Source organism: Crocodylus siamensis, chromosome 1 (assembly GCF_052110815.1).
Source record: "Crocodylus siamensis isolate JL-2025a chromosome 1, ASM5211081v1, whole genome shotgun sequence".
NCBI classification, from domain to species: Eukaryota; Metazoa; Chordata; order Crocodylia; family Crocodylidae; genus Crocodylus; species Crocodylus siamensis.
In genome coordinates this window covers 85,405,638-85,423,498 of record NC_143395.1, presented here as the reverse complement: position 1 = coordinate 85,423,498, position 17,861 = coordinate 85,405,638, and the positions used below count along the sequence as shown (strand labels likewise).

The 17,861-nt window shown below is 37.6% G+C and overlaps 1 protein-coding gene across 4 annotated transcripts in view; it reads right to left on the bottom strand.

Moving 5' to 3' along the window:
- LIN28B (lin-28 RNA binding posttranscriptional regulator B) overlaps positions 1 to 17,861 on the bottom strand; it is a 144,699-nt gene that overhangs the window by 108,275 nt on the left and 18,563 nt on the right. For 3 of the 4 annotated variants that reach the window (XM_090037252.1, XM_090037266.1, XM_090037259.1), the window contains one exon: positions 17,606 to 17,793. In XM_090037252.1, the coding sequence (XP_089893378.1) occupies positions 17,606 to 17,793 (188 nt within the window). The remainder of the gene's footprint in view (positions 1 to 17,605; positions 17,794 to 17,861) is intronic. The other variant, XM_090037270.1, reaches the window with a different exon arrangement.

The window sequence follows — 17,861 nt, the reverse complement described above, 5'->3', positions numbered from 1 at the left end:
TTTTAACCTGGGTTCAGTTTAAAAATGTTTATATCTTTAATAGTATTTCATATAAACATATGCTACTATTGTTCTAAACATCAGCATAAATATAACCAAATCCTCGAAACAAATCCTGGCATTTTTGTTAATTCTCTAATCCATATTTACAGCAGACTAGATCCCACGTTTGTTCACAATGAGTTTTTACAATGGAAAAACAAGATAGTGCTCATTGTCACTGCATGGGTAGGTTGATAACATTTCCCTTCAAATCAAAAGGAAAAATATAATCACCACTTTACAAAATAAAATGCATGGGGTTAAATTTAGTTAACTTAAAAATATTGAATTTAAGCACGTAAGATCCTCAGATAACCTCTGCATTTGATGTATCATGTTTTGAATTCTCACTGTTACTATGAAGTAAGTAGTTTCAGTATTGTATTATGTGTTAAAATTAGCATGCCTTTTAAAACAGTTTAAACCACATTAAAAAACAAATAAAAAGAAATTTAAAAAAAAATCTTCTACATCAATCACGAGCACTATTAACTACAGGCAGAAGACTAGGTTATAAATGGCCCAAGGAAGTGATAAGCAATGAATAGCCCTGACCTGATTCCCTGGTTTGATCAAGAGGGCCTGCAACCTGAGCCAAAAGGGTGCAAATTCCTCACCATTCAGAATTCTTCAATGGAGTTGCCAGTGGGGGAAGGGAGGGAGGGTTGTTAAGGGGGCATGCACACAAATCCATCTGCATGGCATGCAATTCTGTTTTCAGCTCAAAGTCCGAATTAGGTTGTTCTTAAATAAAATAATCCAACTGATCATACTTAGGATACTAAGTATTTTTGGTATATTCTCTGTTTAAGAACAACAAAAGGCTTACAGTTGTCTTTAAAAAAAAAAGCAGCAGAAATTGGCCCACAGTACATAAAAAGCCTTTATATTTAAATGCTTCATTTTAAAAAATCCTACTGAGACCCCAGTTTTTCCCCTTATTTGCCACTGAGTCCAAAAGAAGCAGGACTGGACCCATTATGTCTTTGTATGAACCACACCGTTTTACCTAATTTTTGTATTAAACACTGAACAACTGGAGAGGATTTCAGGTATCCTGTTCATTATGTGCCTGCATTCTACAGCAATCTACTATTCTTTACAGTTTGAAGTGATGTTTTTAGAGAAAAATATGTGAAAGCAAAGATGCCTTTGAAGTTATTCATTCATACATCACTTTGAACCACTGGCATTACTAACAGCATTTAACCTACTTGGAATACGGAGTGCAGCACCTTCTTTGTAAAGGAAGGTGGAAACTAAACAAGTTTTACATTATCTGCATCAGTGTCTAGGACTCGAATATGAACCTTGCATAATCAATGAGGAACAAACAAAACATTTAGATGGAGGAAAGGGTAGACAGATCTCTGCAAGAGGCCAGAGGGTGAAAGCTGAGGAGAGGGCCTAATACTCCACACCAGCAGAGAAGTAATTCCACTGCAGTCTGTACTGCTAGGCTGGTGTGAAAATACCGTGTAAGTGAGCAGAGAATCATTCCCAGAATGTTTACACCCAAGAATGGGCCAAAGGTTATTATACCGCTTTGGAAAAGAAATGGTCATGAGGAGCACTGACCAATATAATATCCATCAGAAAATAAGTGTGGTCTCTTCAATTACTTTACACAGAACGTAGCATGATTAAAATTTATAAATAGCTAAGATAGTTAAACATGTTTGCCCAGGGAGAGTGAAAGTGACAAAGATTCAAAATGTTCTTTTAAAACCAAACATATATAAAAAAATAATTGTAAATGGAGCAGTTCAGCTCAATGAAAATATTTAAACTGGTTAAGTACGTCATTTTGGCTAGCACTTGGATTTATCGTGCTAACTTTGTCTCTTGAAACTCAAGTGTGCCTTTTCAAAGCTAACAAATATATAACTACAGTATGGCTAGAAAGCTATGGAAACCCTTCTACTAATATTTGTTACTCTTAGCCATTAAAAAATTGATATGCAAATTACACACATTTTTGACAAAGAATATATATTTTTTATAAAATATGACCAAACTCATTTACTGTATTAATATTTGGTCATTTTTACGCAACAAATTAAACCACAATTTGGGAAGAAAAATGTCTTATCTTTCACAGCATATCTTCTTCTGTGATATGCAGTCATGTACTTGTATAACTTGACAGTCTTTAATAACAGGAAAGCTACTGCTGTTTGTCAAGTTTCTACAGTTTGGGTGGGACATAAACAAGCATATAAGAACAGCCTAATAGCCATTCATTCTAAAATAAATGCATCTTGTTTGACAAAGTAATGCAGACCAATAAAAATACTAGAATATTAATAGATATTTTCTCTGAAAAATAATTCTATAAATGTATATTCTGCTATAGATTATTTTTAAGAAGGTTGGCTTATTTAGCAAATATTTATTTACTTTCAGCAACTCTAAGTGTTTCAAACTTATCTACAAAAGGTGAAGCTATATTCAAACTATTTATTTAGGAACTGGGTGAAAATGAACAAAGGAAGACAACGTAATTTCTCTCCTCATCCTACCTTCTCTCAGAAGATGCGAACATGAAAAGATTACAGTTAAATGCATTACCCATGTATATCAACATATACACAAAAATTATTTCATGTGAATGGAATTCATTTCCATATCTTTGTGCTAGTAAAAGAGCCTGAAGTATTTCTACTAAGCTCACATTATAAAGAGGGTCATCCTATGTACTTAGAAACTTAAATGCTTATTTGATTGGAAACCTGAGTTTTAAAGGTCTGATCTCTTTCATCGAAGTCACTACAAAAATTCACTGAAATCCTGTGCCTCTGAGTACTCCGTCATTGATTTCTCCCATTTTGATTTCTAATTGGGTCCTAAAAAAAGCTGACTACATGTACTAGACATTTTACTACAAACCTTTAATAAAAAAACCCCCCATAAAAGTCAATTTTATATATTTTAGAAATATTTATCATATTGTAATAATTTATAATTGGACTATATTAATCTATCTAGAAATAAAGATACCAGGATAAGCCAGAATGCAATCATTCCACGTCAATTAGTTCAATATTTCTCAAGTGAATATAATATACCATAGCTGAGCTTCATGACAGACACACTGAACTCAACACTATGTTCCCTCTTATTCCTACTGAACATACATACCAACAATACACCAAATTAAATAGATAATAGAACAACTCAAATGCACAAGCATTTCTTCCTTGAGTACAGTTAAGTATTTAATGTCTTTGATTGACATCAGTACTCATTTCTAAGCAAGATAAGACAGATTAATCTGTCCGCAATTTAAAATATTAGGCATAGTGCTGAAAAGTCAAAGTTTCTATTAAAATTTGTTTTTTGCTTTTCCAAAGGGATATTGCTTAAATTCATATCAGAGCCTGGTCTTGGAAACATTGGAGCAGTCATGAAGGAATGAACTACTCAAGTGAGCAAGAATAGCTAAGACCCTTCAAATGCAAGCATGACAAAATTAAATGGCAAGACCTGTTTCTATTTAAAAGTAGTAGTTTTTAAATAGTTTTTTCTCTAGATGTTATTTTTTAAATTTAGAACTAAAAAGTAAACTACTAAAATAACAAAAATCATCCCTTAAAAACAATATGCAATTTCTAGACATATTTTTTTAGAGGAAAATACACCAATGAAGACTCATTTTTCCTGAAGAATTTTCACTTTGGTGAAAAACAGGGTACCAATTAATGCAATTTTCAGATGAACTGCAAAACAACCAGTGATTTTCCTTTTCCTCATTAAAGCTCATTCTGCAGAAATAACTTCCATTTGGAAAATAACTTGTGTTACTTACTAAGAAACAGATATCCATACAGATAAGTGTGTACACATCTATTTCTAAAAATAAGTTACTGATACTAAATCACACTATTTTGTGTACAATTGTGTTATATTTCAATTCAAGTGGAAGAAGATGCATGCATAGATTAGATTTAAAGGAACATTGTCAACATGAGCTTTTTGAATTTGACTTATTTCAAACATGCCCATTTTTGGAAAAGCATATTTTATATAATATGTATCATAATTGCTTTTTATTCCCTATAAATATAAGCAGGAATTACAGAGCCCAATTTTGCTGATGCTTATTAAAATCTTATGAGCACTCCTGACTATATGGGAAAAGATTCTGGGATGATCTGTGTGCCATGTCTTGCAAAAGCAAAATTTAAAACAACTAAAAATAAGTTAGTCTAAGTTATTATCTACAAATAAAACAGATATAATATTTTCAGACCAAATATGATTTCATCTTGACAATATTCTTGTAAAATCTTCTCTCCATATGTTACCTAGAACACATTAAACCTTTACCCCCATGCCTATAGTCTCACTGAAGTCAATGGAGAAGCAACATTGTGTATGCTCAGGACTTGAACTATGAATGTTATTTGTTGTACAACAGTTTAAATTTCAATGTCAGAGGATTTTTAATCATTATTACAAGCAGTCAAAAAATTTTAAACTAAATTATTTTTAAAAATGAATCATGTGAGTCTTTGTTTTTAGATTGTATTGGCATTCCATCTTCTAAAACAAAATCACACACAATGAACACACTGCACTGTTGAACTTCCTGTTAGTTAAAATTCATGTGCACCCTACAGGCACAAGGACCTAGATTCAAAAAACAACAATACATTCAAGGACCCTACCTGTCTATTGTTAACAAGTATTTGCCAAATGTTACTTGTAAACATTCAAAATACATAGGTTTAATATAAGCAAAACTATTTATTAAAAAGCCTCACCTGAAGTAAGGCTCTTTTAAGCAAGAAAAGGAAAATAAAATATCAATTTAATTGCAACTACCAAACTGCAGGCTACTTAAAGAAGATACTCAGCATGCAAACTATGAAATTGCAACTCCTTGGCTACCTATATTTGGAGGATATTTCTGGACCAGGTTTGCCGTCCCATTCTGCATGTACATTTCCTTTTCTGCATGATCAGAATACTCAAGACACCTCTGGGTCAATGATTCCCACCTCAGACTGGGGCTGGGTTAGGGCTCTGCCTATAGTCTAGATTAGTAGTTTTCAACATTTTTGTACCAGGATCCATTTGTAAACATCACTGGCCAGTCCTAGCCCAATGCTCCTCACTCTTGACCTGCTGCCCCCTGCCCCCGCAGCGTGTGGCATAGGGAGTGGGGGTAGAGCAAGCGGAGGCAGACAAGCAGCCCCTTGTAGCTTTAACTCTGCCAGCCTGCAAGGAAAAATCACGGTTCCCCACATTTTTCTTCTTTAAAGGAGAATCCATTTTTAAAGTTTGTTGATCCGTTTTTAAAGTTTGTTTGTAGCCCTTTCATATAATCTTGTGACCCACTTTTAGGTCATGACCCATAGGTTGAGACACACTGATCTAGGTCTTGGTTGGGGGTTACTAGAGATGACTTGTCATTGAATCATTCCTAATGGTGCCATGATACTATGCCAAGGCATCATTTTGAAAAAAACTCACTTTGCTATGGAGGCAGATACATAAGACAAAAGGAAAGAGCTGTGACCTGACATCAGCAGAACCTACTCCTTTCTCCCACAACTATTTGCCATGTCTGCAGTTGAGCAGACGGATTTCAAATCAGCCCTCCTCAGTCATCTACAGGCTCGCCAATAACTGCCCTATCTACGGGAGGACTATTATCCTCATATAAAGGGACTGCCAATGACAGTGAAGGTTGAGGGAAGAGGAAAACGGCAGGAAATAAAACACTGAGGATTGTCAACCTTTCTTCCCCAGCTGCATACAGACAAAACTGCTATACAAATTTTTTTGGCATAGTTTCCCATACTTACCAGATCCAATTAGTCCTGGGGCCAGGCACTGCCAAACCTCACAGCTGGTTTACCACGTAAATGCATAGGGTCTCCATATACTGTATTTACTCAAGTCCAAGATGAGGTTTCCCCCCCAGTTAACATGGAGAAGGCTCCTCATTTTGGATTCAAGTACAAGTGCATCATGGGGTGGGGAGATTACAGCAGGCTGTTGTGGCTCTAACTCTGGGCCTGACTTAAGAGTCAGAGCTGGAGCTGCCAACACTGCCCATTCCCAGCCCCACCACATGTGCCCCCTCTGCAACTGCTGCCCTGTGCCTGGGCTGGGCTGGGGCCAGAGCAACCATGTGTTCTGGGCTGGAGTGGGGCTGGTGCGGGGATGGAGCAAGAAGATATATGACAGAGGGGGGAGGCAGAAGTGGTGGCCGGGGAGAACTGGGGTGTGTGGGGGAGAGACAGTCAGGAGCAGGTGAAGCAATGGGAGCAGACACTGTGAAAGCAAGTGCCAGAGGGTACAGGTTACAGATGCACCGATACATCAGTCCGATATTGGATTGGCACTGATATAAAGAAAATTGATCGTATTGGAAATTGGCCTAATGTGGCTGATGATTTGGCCAATAAATGCCCGTGTGTGTGTGCAGCCGCAGCACAGCATGTAGGCAGTGAGGAGCACAGCCCAGCAGCATGGAGAGCTGCATGCAGCTGGTAAGTCTGGTGTGGTGGACAGGGAGCGGGGAGGAAGGGACGTGGGGGGTGCAGATCAAGGCCACTGCAGTGAGGGAGGAGTGGAGCTGGGGCTGAGGCTGGGACAGGGGCTGGGGCAACCATTGCCTAGCTGGGGTGGAGTAGATGCTGGATGGAGCTGTAGCTCTTGTTGCTGCGTGCCACTTGTCTGGGAGCTGCTGCTCTGGTACTCATCCAGTGGCTCCTGCTGCTGCTCCCACAGCTCATCCAGAAGGGGAGGGGGGCATGTGCCCCCGGATCTGCATGGGGTGGGGTGGGGTGAACTGGGAACAGCCCTGTGCAACCCTGTCCTCAGCCCAGTCTGTCCTGTGCAGATCCAGGGGCACACACTCTCCCCATGTCCTCCAGACAAGCGGCAGGAGCCACTGGGTGAGCGGGAAAGCATCATATGAGCTGCTCAACCAGTGGCTCCCACACGAGTGGCATGCAGCTACAGGAATCGCCCTGTACCCCCTGAACGAGCTGTGGCTCCATCCCGTGCCTGCCCCACCCTGACTGGGCAGTACTTTCCCCATCCCCCACCCCTTCCACCACACCAGACTAACTAGCTGCATGCAGCTGTCCAAGCTGCTGGGATGGTATCAGAAATTGGATCGGTATCAACCCCAAAAATCTCTATTGGTGCAACCCTAGTGCAAGCACCATGGGAGGGGGAGGGAGCAGGTGCCAAGGTTATGGGGGGCAACGTGCAAGGGTCAGGACAATTAAATCCTCCATTGCCTCACCTGCTACTTGCCCAACCTGCCTACCCTGCCACTGCTTGTCTTGATACACAGTGGGGGAATGAATTTAAGACAATCCTCCAAAAATTAGATTATATAAATGGAAAAATGATAAGAATATTATAAAATCTCCATGTATTCCATCTAATAATTGGGAGGCAGTGTCTTAAATTCAGAGTTGTCTTGTATTTGGGTAAATATGGTATATGACCCTGCCTTTCCATGGATTACAGGATGTTTGCATAGATTTCTTGCACCATTCTTTCCTCCTTTGGGAGGGGATGATCTGCAACTGAGTAATTTTCAGCAGGAAAATCTAAAAATGCCTTATCAGCAGGAGAGCTTTACTTTAAAGCAGATTGGCAGATTAGTGGTCTACTGACAAGGTTGTTGTATGAGACACTAAATACTATACATTTACAGTAACAGAAAGTGATCTATAGTAAACAGGATATTAAGTTACACATTAAGTCTTGTTCATGCATGTACATCATTTTAAATATCATTTTAAGGATTTACGTATAAATTTTTAATTAAAAGACAGTGAACCATATTTAAAGCTAATTTATATTCTCTGCAACTACAAGGAATAAAGTTGGGCAAAATACCACCCATTAGTTTTAAAAACACAAAAAAGTTATGCTTAAATAACAAGGGGTTTGAACTAAATTCATAGCACCAAGAAAATTCAGATGATAGGCTTAAAAAAACCTCTGGCAATCAACTACTCTAGGCCTACGTACTGACAGGGCGTCAGAAAGTTAACTGGACTAATCTTAGGACCATAGGACAGTAAGGTTAGAAGGGACTTCACAAAGTTGTCTAGTCTTGCCCGGGTTCAAAACAGGAACTTTCCTGACTAAATCTCTTAGACAAGAGTCTGTCTGACCTGCTCTTGAACATTTCCAAGAATGGAGATTCCACAATTCCTTTAGGTAGCGTGTTCCAGTGCTTGACCACCCCCCCGGTCAAAAACTTGCTTCTAATTTCCAACCTAAATTTCCTCTGCTACAGCTTGATGCCTTGCTCTTAGTCCTGTCTCCTAGAGTCACAGAGAAAAGCCCACCTCCATCCTCTCTATAATCAACACAGTACTTCAAGTGAGGCCTCACCAGTGTTGAACCGAGTGGAAGAATCACTTAATTTGCAAGAGAAACTCCTGTTGATCCAACCCAGTACACTGTTGGCTTTTTTTCTACTAGAGCACACTGTTGGCTTATACTCAGCTTGTAAGCCAGATTTAGCTTACTATAACTCCCAAGGTCCTTCTCTGCTGTATTACAGTTTAGCCAATAATTTCCCAGTCTGTATTTGTCCATGCAATTATTCTGTCCCCAGTGCAGGACTTCGTTGAATCTCATCTGATTGATTGAAGACCATCTGCAGGTCATTCTGGTCACTCCACTCAACTTGGTGTCATCCACAGATTTCCTAAGCCATCATCCAAGTCATTAATAACCACCCGAGAAAGATAAACAGAATATGATTCATCAGCAATGCACTATTTAAAAAAAGAACCAATGTAGAATGGCTTTAAGTACACCAGGCCCAAAATTCTGCTTCTGGTTCAAATCAATCCTTTAAATATACATCCATGCTATATACTATTTTGCTTAAAGGAGCTTAAAAATAGAAATAAAGAGTAGTGTACCAATAATTAATGCGCTCTTTTCTGCTCAAATTTTATATGAATTGGTGTTAACTCTTCCAATACTCAAGTTGTGTGTTTTACACCAGACAGCTAACTATATGTATATCAATATATCCTGAAATATGAAAAGCTGGGAATGTACAGGCCTGATCCAAAGTCTATCAAAGTAATTGAGGAACTTTCCATTTATTTAAGTGGGCTTCTGATCAAAAGTAATACTAATACTATGCTATATAGTTAGCGAAGACTTTTTGGTTAATTCCTTGCAAAATGTTGTTGTAAAGCTATTGCATGAGTATGAAGGCCAGAAACTTTAAGAACTCCTATACTTGAAAAACAGCTATGTTCATACTTATTGTACTCAGTTAAAATGTGTATGAGAGTTCATTTTAATGCTACATTTCAGTCCAAGGATAATTTTCTTACGTGAATTTGTGTACCCATAAACAATAGGAAGTCATAATAGAAAACTTGAAGTGGCCTCAAATTAAGACCCTTATTGAAAACCTGTTGTAGACAACACTCAGAACCATGTACTTATATAAATTATTGTGACTAATCAGAAGAACACCTACTGGGAGAAAGTTTCTTTGATGGGAAAATGCACTGTCAGTTTCATGTAGGAAAAGTACATGCTCATGAGTATAATTATAAATCTTACAACAATACCAAGAGTTTTCTAATAAAGCTTTACAAATTCTGTAATAATCATGAAAGCATTCTCAGGTATGTTTAAGCCAATTCCATATACTCCAAATTGAATGTGGATTATGTCTTTTCACAAGTTTCTTCCACGAGGCAAATATCTTTAGTACTGGATCTATATATTATGTTTAATATACTTATTTGTACTGTACACAGCAGCTTGTGAGGAGTTATTAAGTGTGATAATTATTTGTGAAAATATCCCAGGCAGTAAAAAGAACTGCTCATGTGTGTATGGTCAACAGGATTTGGCTCAAGGTATCATACCCACCCCTGCAACAAAGGGTATTTACAGTACTAAAGGAAAAAACTAAATACCTGAAATTACTCTAACATTAAGTAATTCTATTCAAAAACTTTAAAATGAATCAATCTCACTTTATTTACAGATCACACAATTATTTAGAGAACATATTAACTCAATTTTCACTCCTGGCCAGTTTGTATTTAATAGTAAAAGAAACCTACAAATTTATTTATGTTCATCATATTAGGAACTACTGAGGAATATTTTCTTTCAAAGAATACTAGAGACAGGATAATTCTGACAACACCTCAATAAAAAAAATAGTTGGAATATGTTCTAACAAATAGGTGAAACACAGATATTTCTAAAATAGAAGATTCTAAGCTCAAAGGAAAACTCTATACAAAAGTTAATAAAAAGAAAAATTCATAAAAATACAAGTTTTATGACAACAAACTATCACACTAATAGTTACTAGGAAAAAAAATCTAAAAACAGTTATTTCACTAAGCCATCTATAGATCACTATAAATGGGGGAGAGGAAGGAGAATAAAAATCTATATATATATTGTTAATAAGTTTCTTAACTTTCTATTCTTTACTGATTCTAATATACTGATAGTAGAAATAAAATTCCTGATAAGTTACTACATACAGAAATGCACTCAAATATTAACTACAGTTATGTTCTTCATACTAATCAACCTAAATATTCCACAATGAATTTAAAGCATCTATGTATTAATAGTTAAACAAATACTGAATATACAGGAATTATTAGGACACTGTATGTTATAAATAGCCTTATTTCTATTTGGAAAAAACTAGAAACTCATGTTATTGCAATAATCCAATCCTAAATATATTTAAAATCAAAAGCAAATTATTATTTTTATTACGACTACAACAAAAAATATTACAACTCCATAGCTTAAATAGCACAAATATTATAGCCAATAGCAGATATGTCAGATTTAGGATGGATTAACTCTTCTTCCAATATCCCTGACAGACAGAATTTGATTTTGAGGTCCAAGAAACTCTGTGAAGCTAATCTTGCAAAATTTCCTGAAAGTCTTCCCTTTTGGTGAAAAGAACTTGACAGAGATCAGAAAGCAGCCTCCCCTAGACTGTACTGATGTCCACCATCCAGAGGGCAGGGAACCTTCATTCATAGAAAATGGAGCTTTTGAGTGGGAGAGAAGAAAAGGAAAGGCAGATGGTGTGGCCCTGGGACCAGAGAGAAGTGCTTGCCAGTACAGTATGGATGTACTGACAGTCCCTCTAGAAGAGACGCAGCATATTTTGGCAAAAGTTCTTTCACCAAAAATAACTAATAGCAGTTGCCCAAAAGAAAAAAGGCATACAGCACAAGTCATTTTTTGCGAGCTTAGCTGAATCTATACTAGATATACCAGATATTTTTGCTGGCCTATGAGCATGCACACACACACACACACACATACACTCTCTCTCTTTCTTTCGCTCACTCTCCTGGTCTCTGACAGTAGCCTCTAAGCACCACTTTAGGACAACAACAGTGGGTGATGGCTGATGACTTTTCAGATGAGATGCACACATTGTTCCTCATGTTCTGGAGAATGATCTGCAAGTTCACGTTCTCCTCTGCTTTTGGAAGGGGTATGTGGTTACAAGCAGTCATCTATTATAGGTGCCCTCCCATACAATGTGTGCATACTTGAAAACATTTATTAGGAGCACTTGTTGAGCAAGACAGACACTGTGCCAACACCAGCTGGCTTCAGTGGCTGTCTTTTCCCCGACTTCAATATTGCATGCATGTTGTTCTATAAGTTAAAAATGTGCTCCAATGTAGGTTTTAAATGTAAATAGATTCTGTTCAAAAGGCATCTATAACAGATGAGAGCTCCATAACTTAAAATTCCAGAAGATAAGTTGGTTCAGCTAATTACCTTAAACTTACAAATCCTTGTAAAAATCTGTTGCATATTTACCACACCATAGTTAGGACTTGAAAGGTAAATTTTATAACAGTTGCCCAAGAACTCTGATAGTACAGAATTTTTGTTCTGGGTCTTCTCCACCAAAAATTGAACATTCTCTGCAATTTGAGCAGTTTCCAAAACACCCAACCCTTGTGCTCCTGATTCCGCTAGATGCGAGCTGTCTCAGAATGCTGAATACAGTGAACAGCCTACTAGCCTGTTGTGGCATTCTCCCATGCTACCAGTTCATGAGTGTGCTAGGCTCAGACTGCCCATGCAGGTGACAGCCCAAAGTACCAGTGACTTAACCTTGAGCAAGTCCGAACACAACATGCTGATTTTTAGTACAGGTCTGATCTCCTGTCACTTCCTCTCTGACACCCTTGCTCCACACTTGCTCACTGGCAGGCTCTCCCCCTCCCCCACCTCCCTTTGGCTTCTCAGCTTTCCTTCTTGAAATCCCTGCAATCCATTTTCTTTCACATTGGAACTGGACTTGTGTGGAACCTAGCACAAACTAAGGGATGCAGGTTAGGAGGGGTGAGCTGCACAATGGAAAGTACTATACTTAAAAAGGACACAGCAAAGCACAGGCTGATATTCATCCCACTTATTCAATATTTCCAGTGCGTACATTTTTCAAACCCTATTTTAAATCAGATATACTGTTGAGTCTCTGATTTCCTATGCCAACAACATTTCAGTTTCCTTAGTTAACATCAATAGGATACAGGATTAAGTACTTAATTTAAGGAGAAATTTAATGATTAAAAAAAAACAGATTAATAGTCTGTTATTGTATCTGCCTTAAATTCTCCAGTGAAATGTTTGTTTTTACACTCACATCCCTTATTATTTCAGTGTTTCTGCTCTTGCAATTAAACCCATTTTAAGGACCAACTAAAATAGGGACAAATGTGAAATTAATAATATATAGAGTGCTGTGAAATGTGATGGAGGGGAACCCTGTCACTTCTTCCAGCTACATTAGTCTCAAGTGTAACCTACAATAATATTAGAAAAAATTACACTTTAAAAATAGGGTTTTTTTTAAATAGTGCTCAATAATAACCAGAACATCAATAAATATTCTGTTCTAAATACTGATTCAAAACATTTTATTTTATGCATATGTATACACATGTATATATACACACACATACATATATACACACACAGAGTTAAGAAAATGAGAATTTTGGATTGCAAGGCCAGGCCCTAAAAGAAAATAATGTATCTAAGCTTGTCCTTAAAATTCAGAGACAGAATTATTTTATGCAGCTGTCATGTATATAAACACCTATTAATTGTACCTGTATTAACTGTACCTATTTACACTTAAAACCAATATGCTTTTTTGCAGCCACATGGGCTATCAGGCAAACTATACAATTTAAACATTTTTCCAGCATAAACTAAAGTAATTTGTATCTACCCAGCAGCTTCTAGAAATTATGTTCAAGCACATATGCATAGAAACTTACTAAAAAGAAAATCTTTTTGCTCTGATCTTGGGACTCAACCACCACATAAAACCCTTATTTTATAAAACTATGAACTTTTTAAACAGCTTCACTTAAACATATGCAATGTCACAAGAAGGTTATGTCATTGCACTTTCACTATATCCAATTTTGTCCTTTGAGAAGGCATATGCAGCTCCTACTAAAGGTTAATAGGGACTGGTCATTCAAAAATCTGTGGAAGAACTCATAGCAAGGGAGAGATATTCTATTATGACTTCCACATCAGTTGATATAAACTGTGGATTGGTAGTTCTCAATCTTCTGAGATTCAAGGCACCCCTTAAAAATGCCAGCTCTTAGTTTTCACTTGTTTTTTCACCTCAGAAAAATAGAGCAATCTTCCTGTTGTAAAGAACTCAGAAAGACAAGAGTATTTTTAATACTGTGGATTCCTATTGGGAATCTCTGGGTATATATTGTGAATTGTGTTTGCACACCCAACTGTGCCAACATTGCTTGGCACTCCTTGGCACCCTTGAAAGAATCTCAAACCATCTCAGGGTGCTGTGGCACCCTGGTTGAGAATCACTGGTGTAGATGCTAATATTAACCAAATCCACTTACCTACAACTTAACTGAAGTCAACAAAGTTCCGCCAGCCTGAATTTGGCTCACTATGTTTCTTGTACAAAAAAAATAAATAGATTCATGAAATATAGTTGAGATCAAATTTAAAAGAAGAGAAGTAGTTAGCCTTTTACCTTTTCCAGACAAGAATGAAAAACATGGTCATTAAACTTTGAGATGTTAGCTGTATAGCCAGAAAGATGCAAGCAAAAATGGAAAAGGACTTAAATGTAAATGTTTATAAACATACCCTATTTGCATTACACACACACAAATCACTAAGACTTGTCTCCACCCAGGTACCACATTTCAGAAAGATAGGAACAAACTGAAGGTATTTCACACAAGATCAATCACAGTGATTAGAATCCTGAAATGAAAGACTTAGAAGAAAAGGTTAAAAGCTCACTACTTCAAGTACTCTATGCACAGAATCTCCACTGACTAAAATAGACGTGCGCACAAAAGTACTGGACTGTAAATTAAAATTTTAAATATAAACAGCTTAGCGGAGCAGTGACTGAACACAGAGGACAGCTGTAGTCCACAAATAATTGAGGGGTGTTAAGATCAGAAGATAAATTATTATTACAAGTAAATAAAACTTGGTATAATGAATACAATTAGTAAAAAGAACTATGACTAAGTAGAAGAAAAGTCTTTTCAGTGACTTCCTAGGCTTGAAATAAATAAAGCAAACAGGATAGAATTCTTAATCATTTAGAAAGTTGATATTTTGAGCAGACCAGACCCTACAAATGGTTTTGTGGAAAGCAAGCCTGCACTGGTAGGGCCTAAATGACATGTATTTTTTCACATCCTTAATATGTACAATTCAACAATATACACTAGCAAAAAGGTTGCAGGGTAGCTGTTTGCCCACATGCCACTGTATGTGTGCATGCTGCATTAGAAGACATGCTAGTTATGAAATAGGATACGCTATTTTTTATGACAGATTCATAACATGATTTCAAACCTTTTCTCACATGAGCAATCCTTCTGACTTCATGGGGTTACTCACATGATTAATAAATAACTGAATGAGCAGAACTTTAGAAAATGAAGCTCACTGATACTAGACACTATTGTAAAAGTATTAAATGTATTCTCACATAATATTTCTGTTTTAAGCTTTGTGACTGCCTTAGTCACTTTCCTATAACTTAGCCAGGTATCATAATGTATTCTGTATTAAACTATAATAAGATAGTGCTTTCTTCTGATTATATTAAACCTTTTTGAGCAGAAAATGTTACTGTTCACCAAATGAAGGGAGAAAGCATGAAAACACTATGCTCGCAAGATTTCACAAGGGAGAAAGAAAAAGTAAATGAAAGATAGAAAACTAATTTATTTATTGTCTTAAGGGTGATGCCATGTGAATCACTGATAAATTAGTGCCTTAAGATATTTATCTGAGAAATATCCAAAATAACTGAAGTTCAGAGTTTAACACTGTGAGACACAAGCTTTTGTGCACTGCATATCAGCAGACATCTTAAAATCTATAAAAAAGTGATGGCATGTATATTAATACAGCATCTGCAAATATTTACATTTCAAATGCTTCCCTCCTTGCAGACACCAACCAACTCGTTTTAGCTTATTGAATGTTCACATCTTGTAAGTGACACAAAAGACAAATTGACTTCCAAATTTCCCACAAATGTATTAGATTATCTTTTGCTCTTCTATGAATATTTTCCATTATGTAAATAAATAAACATGGTTTATTTTACTAGCTAATTCCTCCCCATAGTGATAGTTTAACACTTTCTGCAGTTACTCAAGTATAAGTATACCCCTGTTTTCAAGTAGATTTATTTTATTAATAAAATTGCTGTCCTTTGGACGTTTGGTTTTCCATGTCAGAAATGAAAAGAGAAAGTGTAAGAAAAGTATGATTAGAAGTTGTTTCTTCCCTTCATTTATAAGGTAAAGTTATGGGATTGTAAAGAGCAATTTCATGACTTATGGTTCAAAGACAGGGGTAGAGGGCAAAGAGACTGATTGCAATCAGATTTGATAAGGATTTCAATAATTCAAACTCAGAAAAAAATAGCAGCAAGGAAGGAGCAGCTTCACTTTCAGCACAAAGCAGGAAATGTAAGAAATTAAAACCATGTAGTCTTTCTTTTATATTAACAATAACACCTCTATTTGATTTCACAGTTTATACCTCATTCCACATGTAAACAGATAATACTGATGACTAGGCTCTGGAGGCAGCGGTGGAAATAGCACAACAAGGTCAAAAATCTACTCAAACACCACCACAAGGGGCAAGGCAACGTGCCAGCAAGGCATTGTTCCCTAGGTTTCAGTTACCGCTTATCAGCTTCATCATAAGTATATTCCTTGAATGTGAATCGTGAAATTAGCCAAAATGTACAACTAGATGTGAACAAAACTAGGCCATCCAGACAGAAACAGAAGAACAATAAAGCCTTGTATAATCATCAAACAAAACCTCCCCTCGTTTCTCTGAAAATGTCATATAAAATGGACATGAAAATGCCTTTATCTTTCCTGACATGGCCAGAGCTGAACCCCAAAAGGGTCTCTGTTACTTTGTAAATCTTCCTCTTGAGTTCTTTGAACAACAGCTCAACACTTTTGAGTAGATTAGTGAAACTCAAGACACTTGCAGTTTTTGATTAATACAAGCATGGGGAAGGTCCACACACTCTTTTCTCACAAACCCTGGGGAAAGTCCTCTGACCCTCCTGATGAACATTCATTGCACCTGAAACACCTTCCAAGAAAGGCAGGAGAGTTTCCAGGCTCAAAAATAAGCATGTAAACAACAGTCAGGTGTTTAAAGATATAAACAATGACCACATGCTTTTGGAATAGTGGCCTTAAAGAGATAGCACCTTTTGTGCTCTCTCTCTCCTGCCCACATTTTCCAGAAGAAAAAAATTAAAAACAAAACAAGAAAACCCAATACCCAGTGTTGAGTCAGATCTTAATTACCCTATACTTGTTTTCACATGTACACGATACAACTCTTAATCAAATGTTATTTGCACCAAAATAATCTGAGACAAACAAGAGAAAAAAAATAAAATAAAATATCTCAAATGAATTGTAAAGGAAGAAGGCTGCTACAATGATTTCGAATCTGATGTCCTAAGGGATTTATGTATCCTATCGAATCGGGATTTATGTATCTTATTCTATGTCTGTTTTCTTCTTTGGCTTTTGCAGGAAAAGGACCTAGGAAGCTCCCGAGCAGATGATAAAGCTAAACACTATTAAAATGGGACATGTGATTAGAAAGAGAAAGAGAAGCAGCAGCCAAAGCGAAGAGGGCTCCAGCCGAGGAGTAAACTGTTAAGAGCCACAATGTGCTTCAGCAAAACCCACCAGCCAGAGGAGGCAGGTCGTCACCCGCCCGCCACAGATGCTCAAATCCTCTGAAGTTTTGAACGGGGACGTGCAATCGGCAGCTCGGATCGGGCGAGCTGTAATGCCCGCATCTATTTATTGGTAACAATGACCTCTGTAGCACAATCTCTCTAGCAGGAGAGCTCGTCTCCCTCCGCCCCGGGAAGCCAGAGGGCCGCGAACAACGGAGCCCGAGGTGCGGGGGGACCGGGTAGAAGCTGGGAGACAACAGTGAGCCTTACTTGGTGTACAAAGACGTCCACCGGGGACTCCAAGGGGCTGCCCTCCCGACTTATCATGGAGATGAACCCGAATCCCATGCGCACGTTGAACCATTTGCAATGGCCTGTCCCACGCCAAACCTGGGAGTCCTCCTCCTCTTCTTGCTCCGGCAGCTTCCCGGGCTCGTCTCCACCTTTACTCGCCCCTGCTGAGGAGGAAAACAAAGAAACAGGGGGGGAAAAATCAGAACAGGAGGTGCCCGGCAAAGAGCGCCCG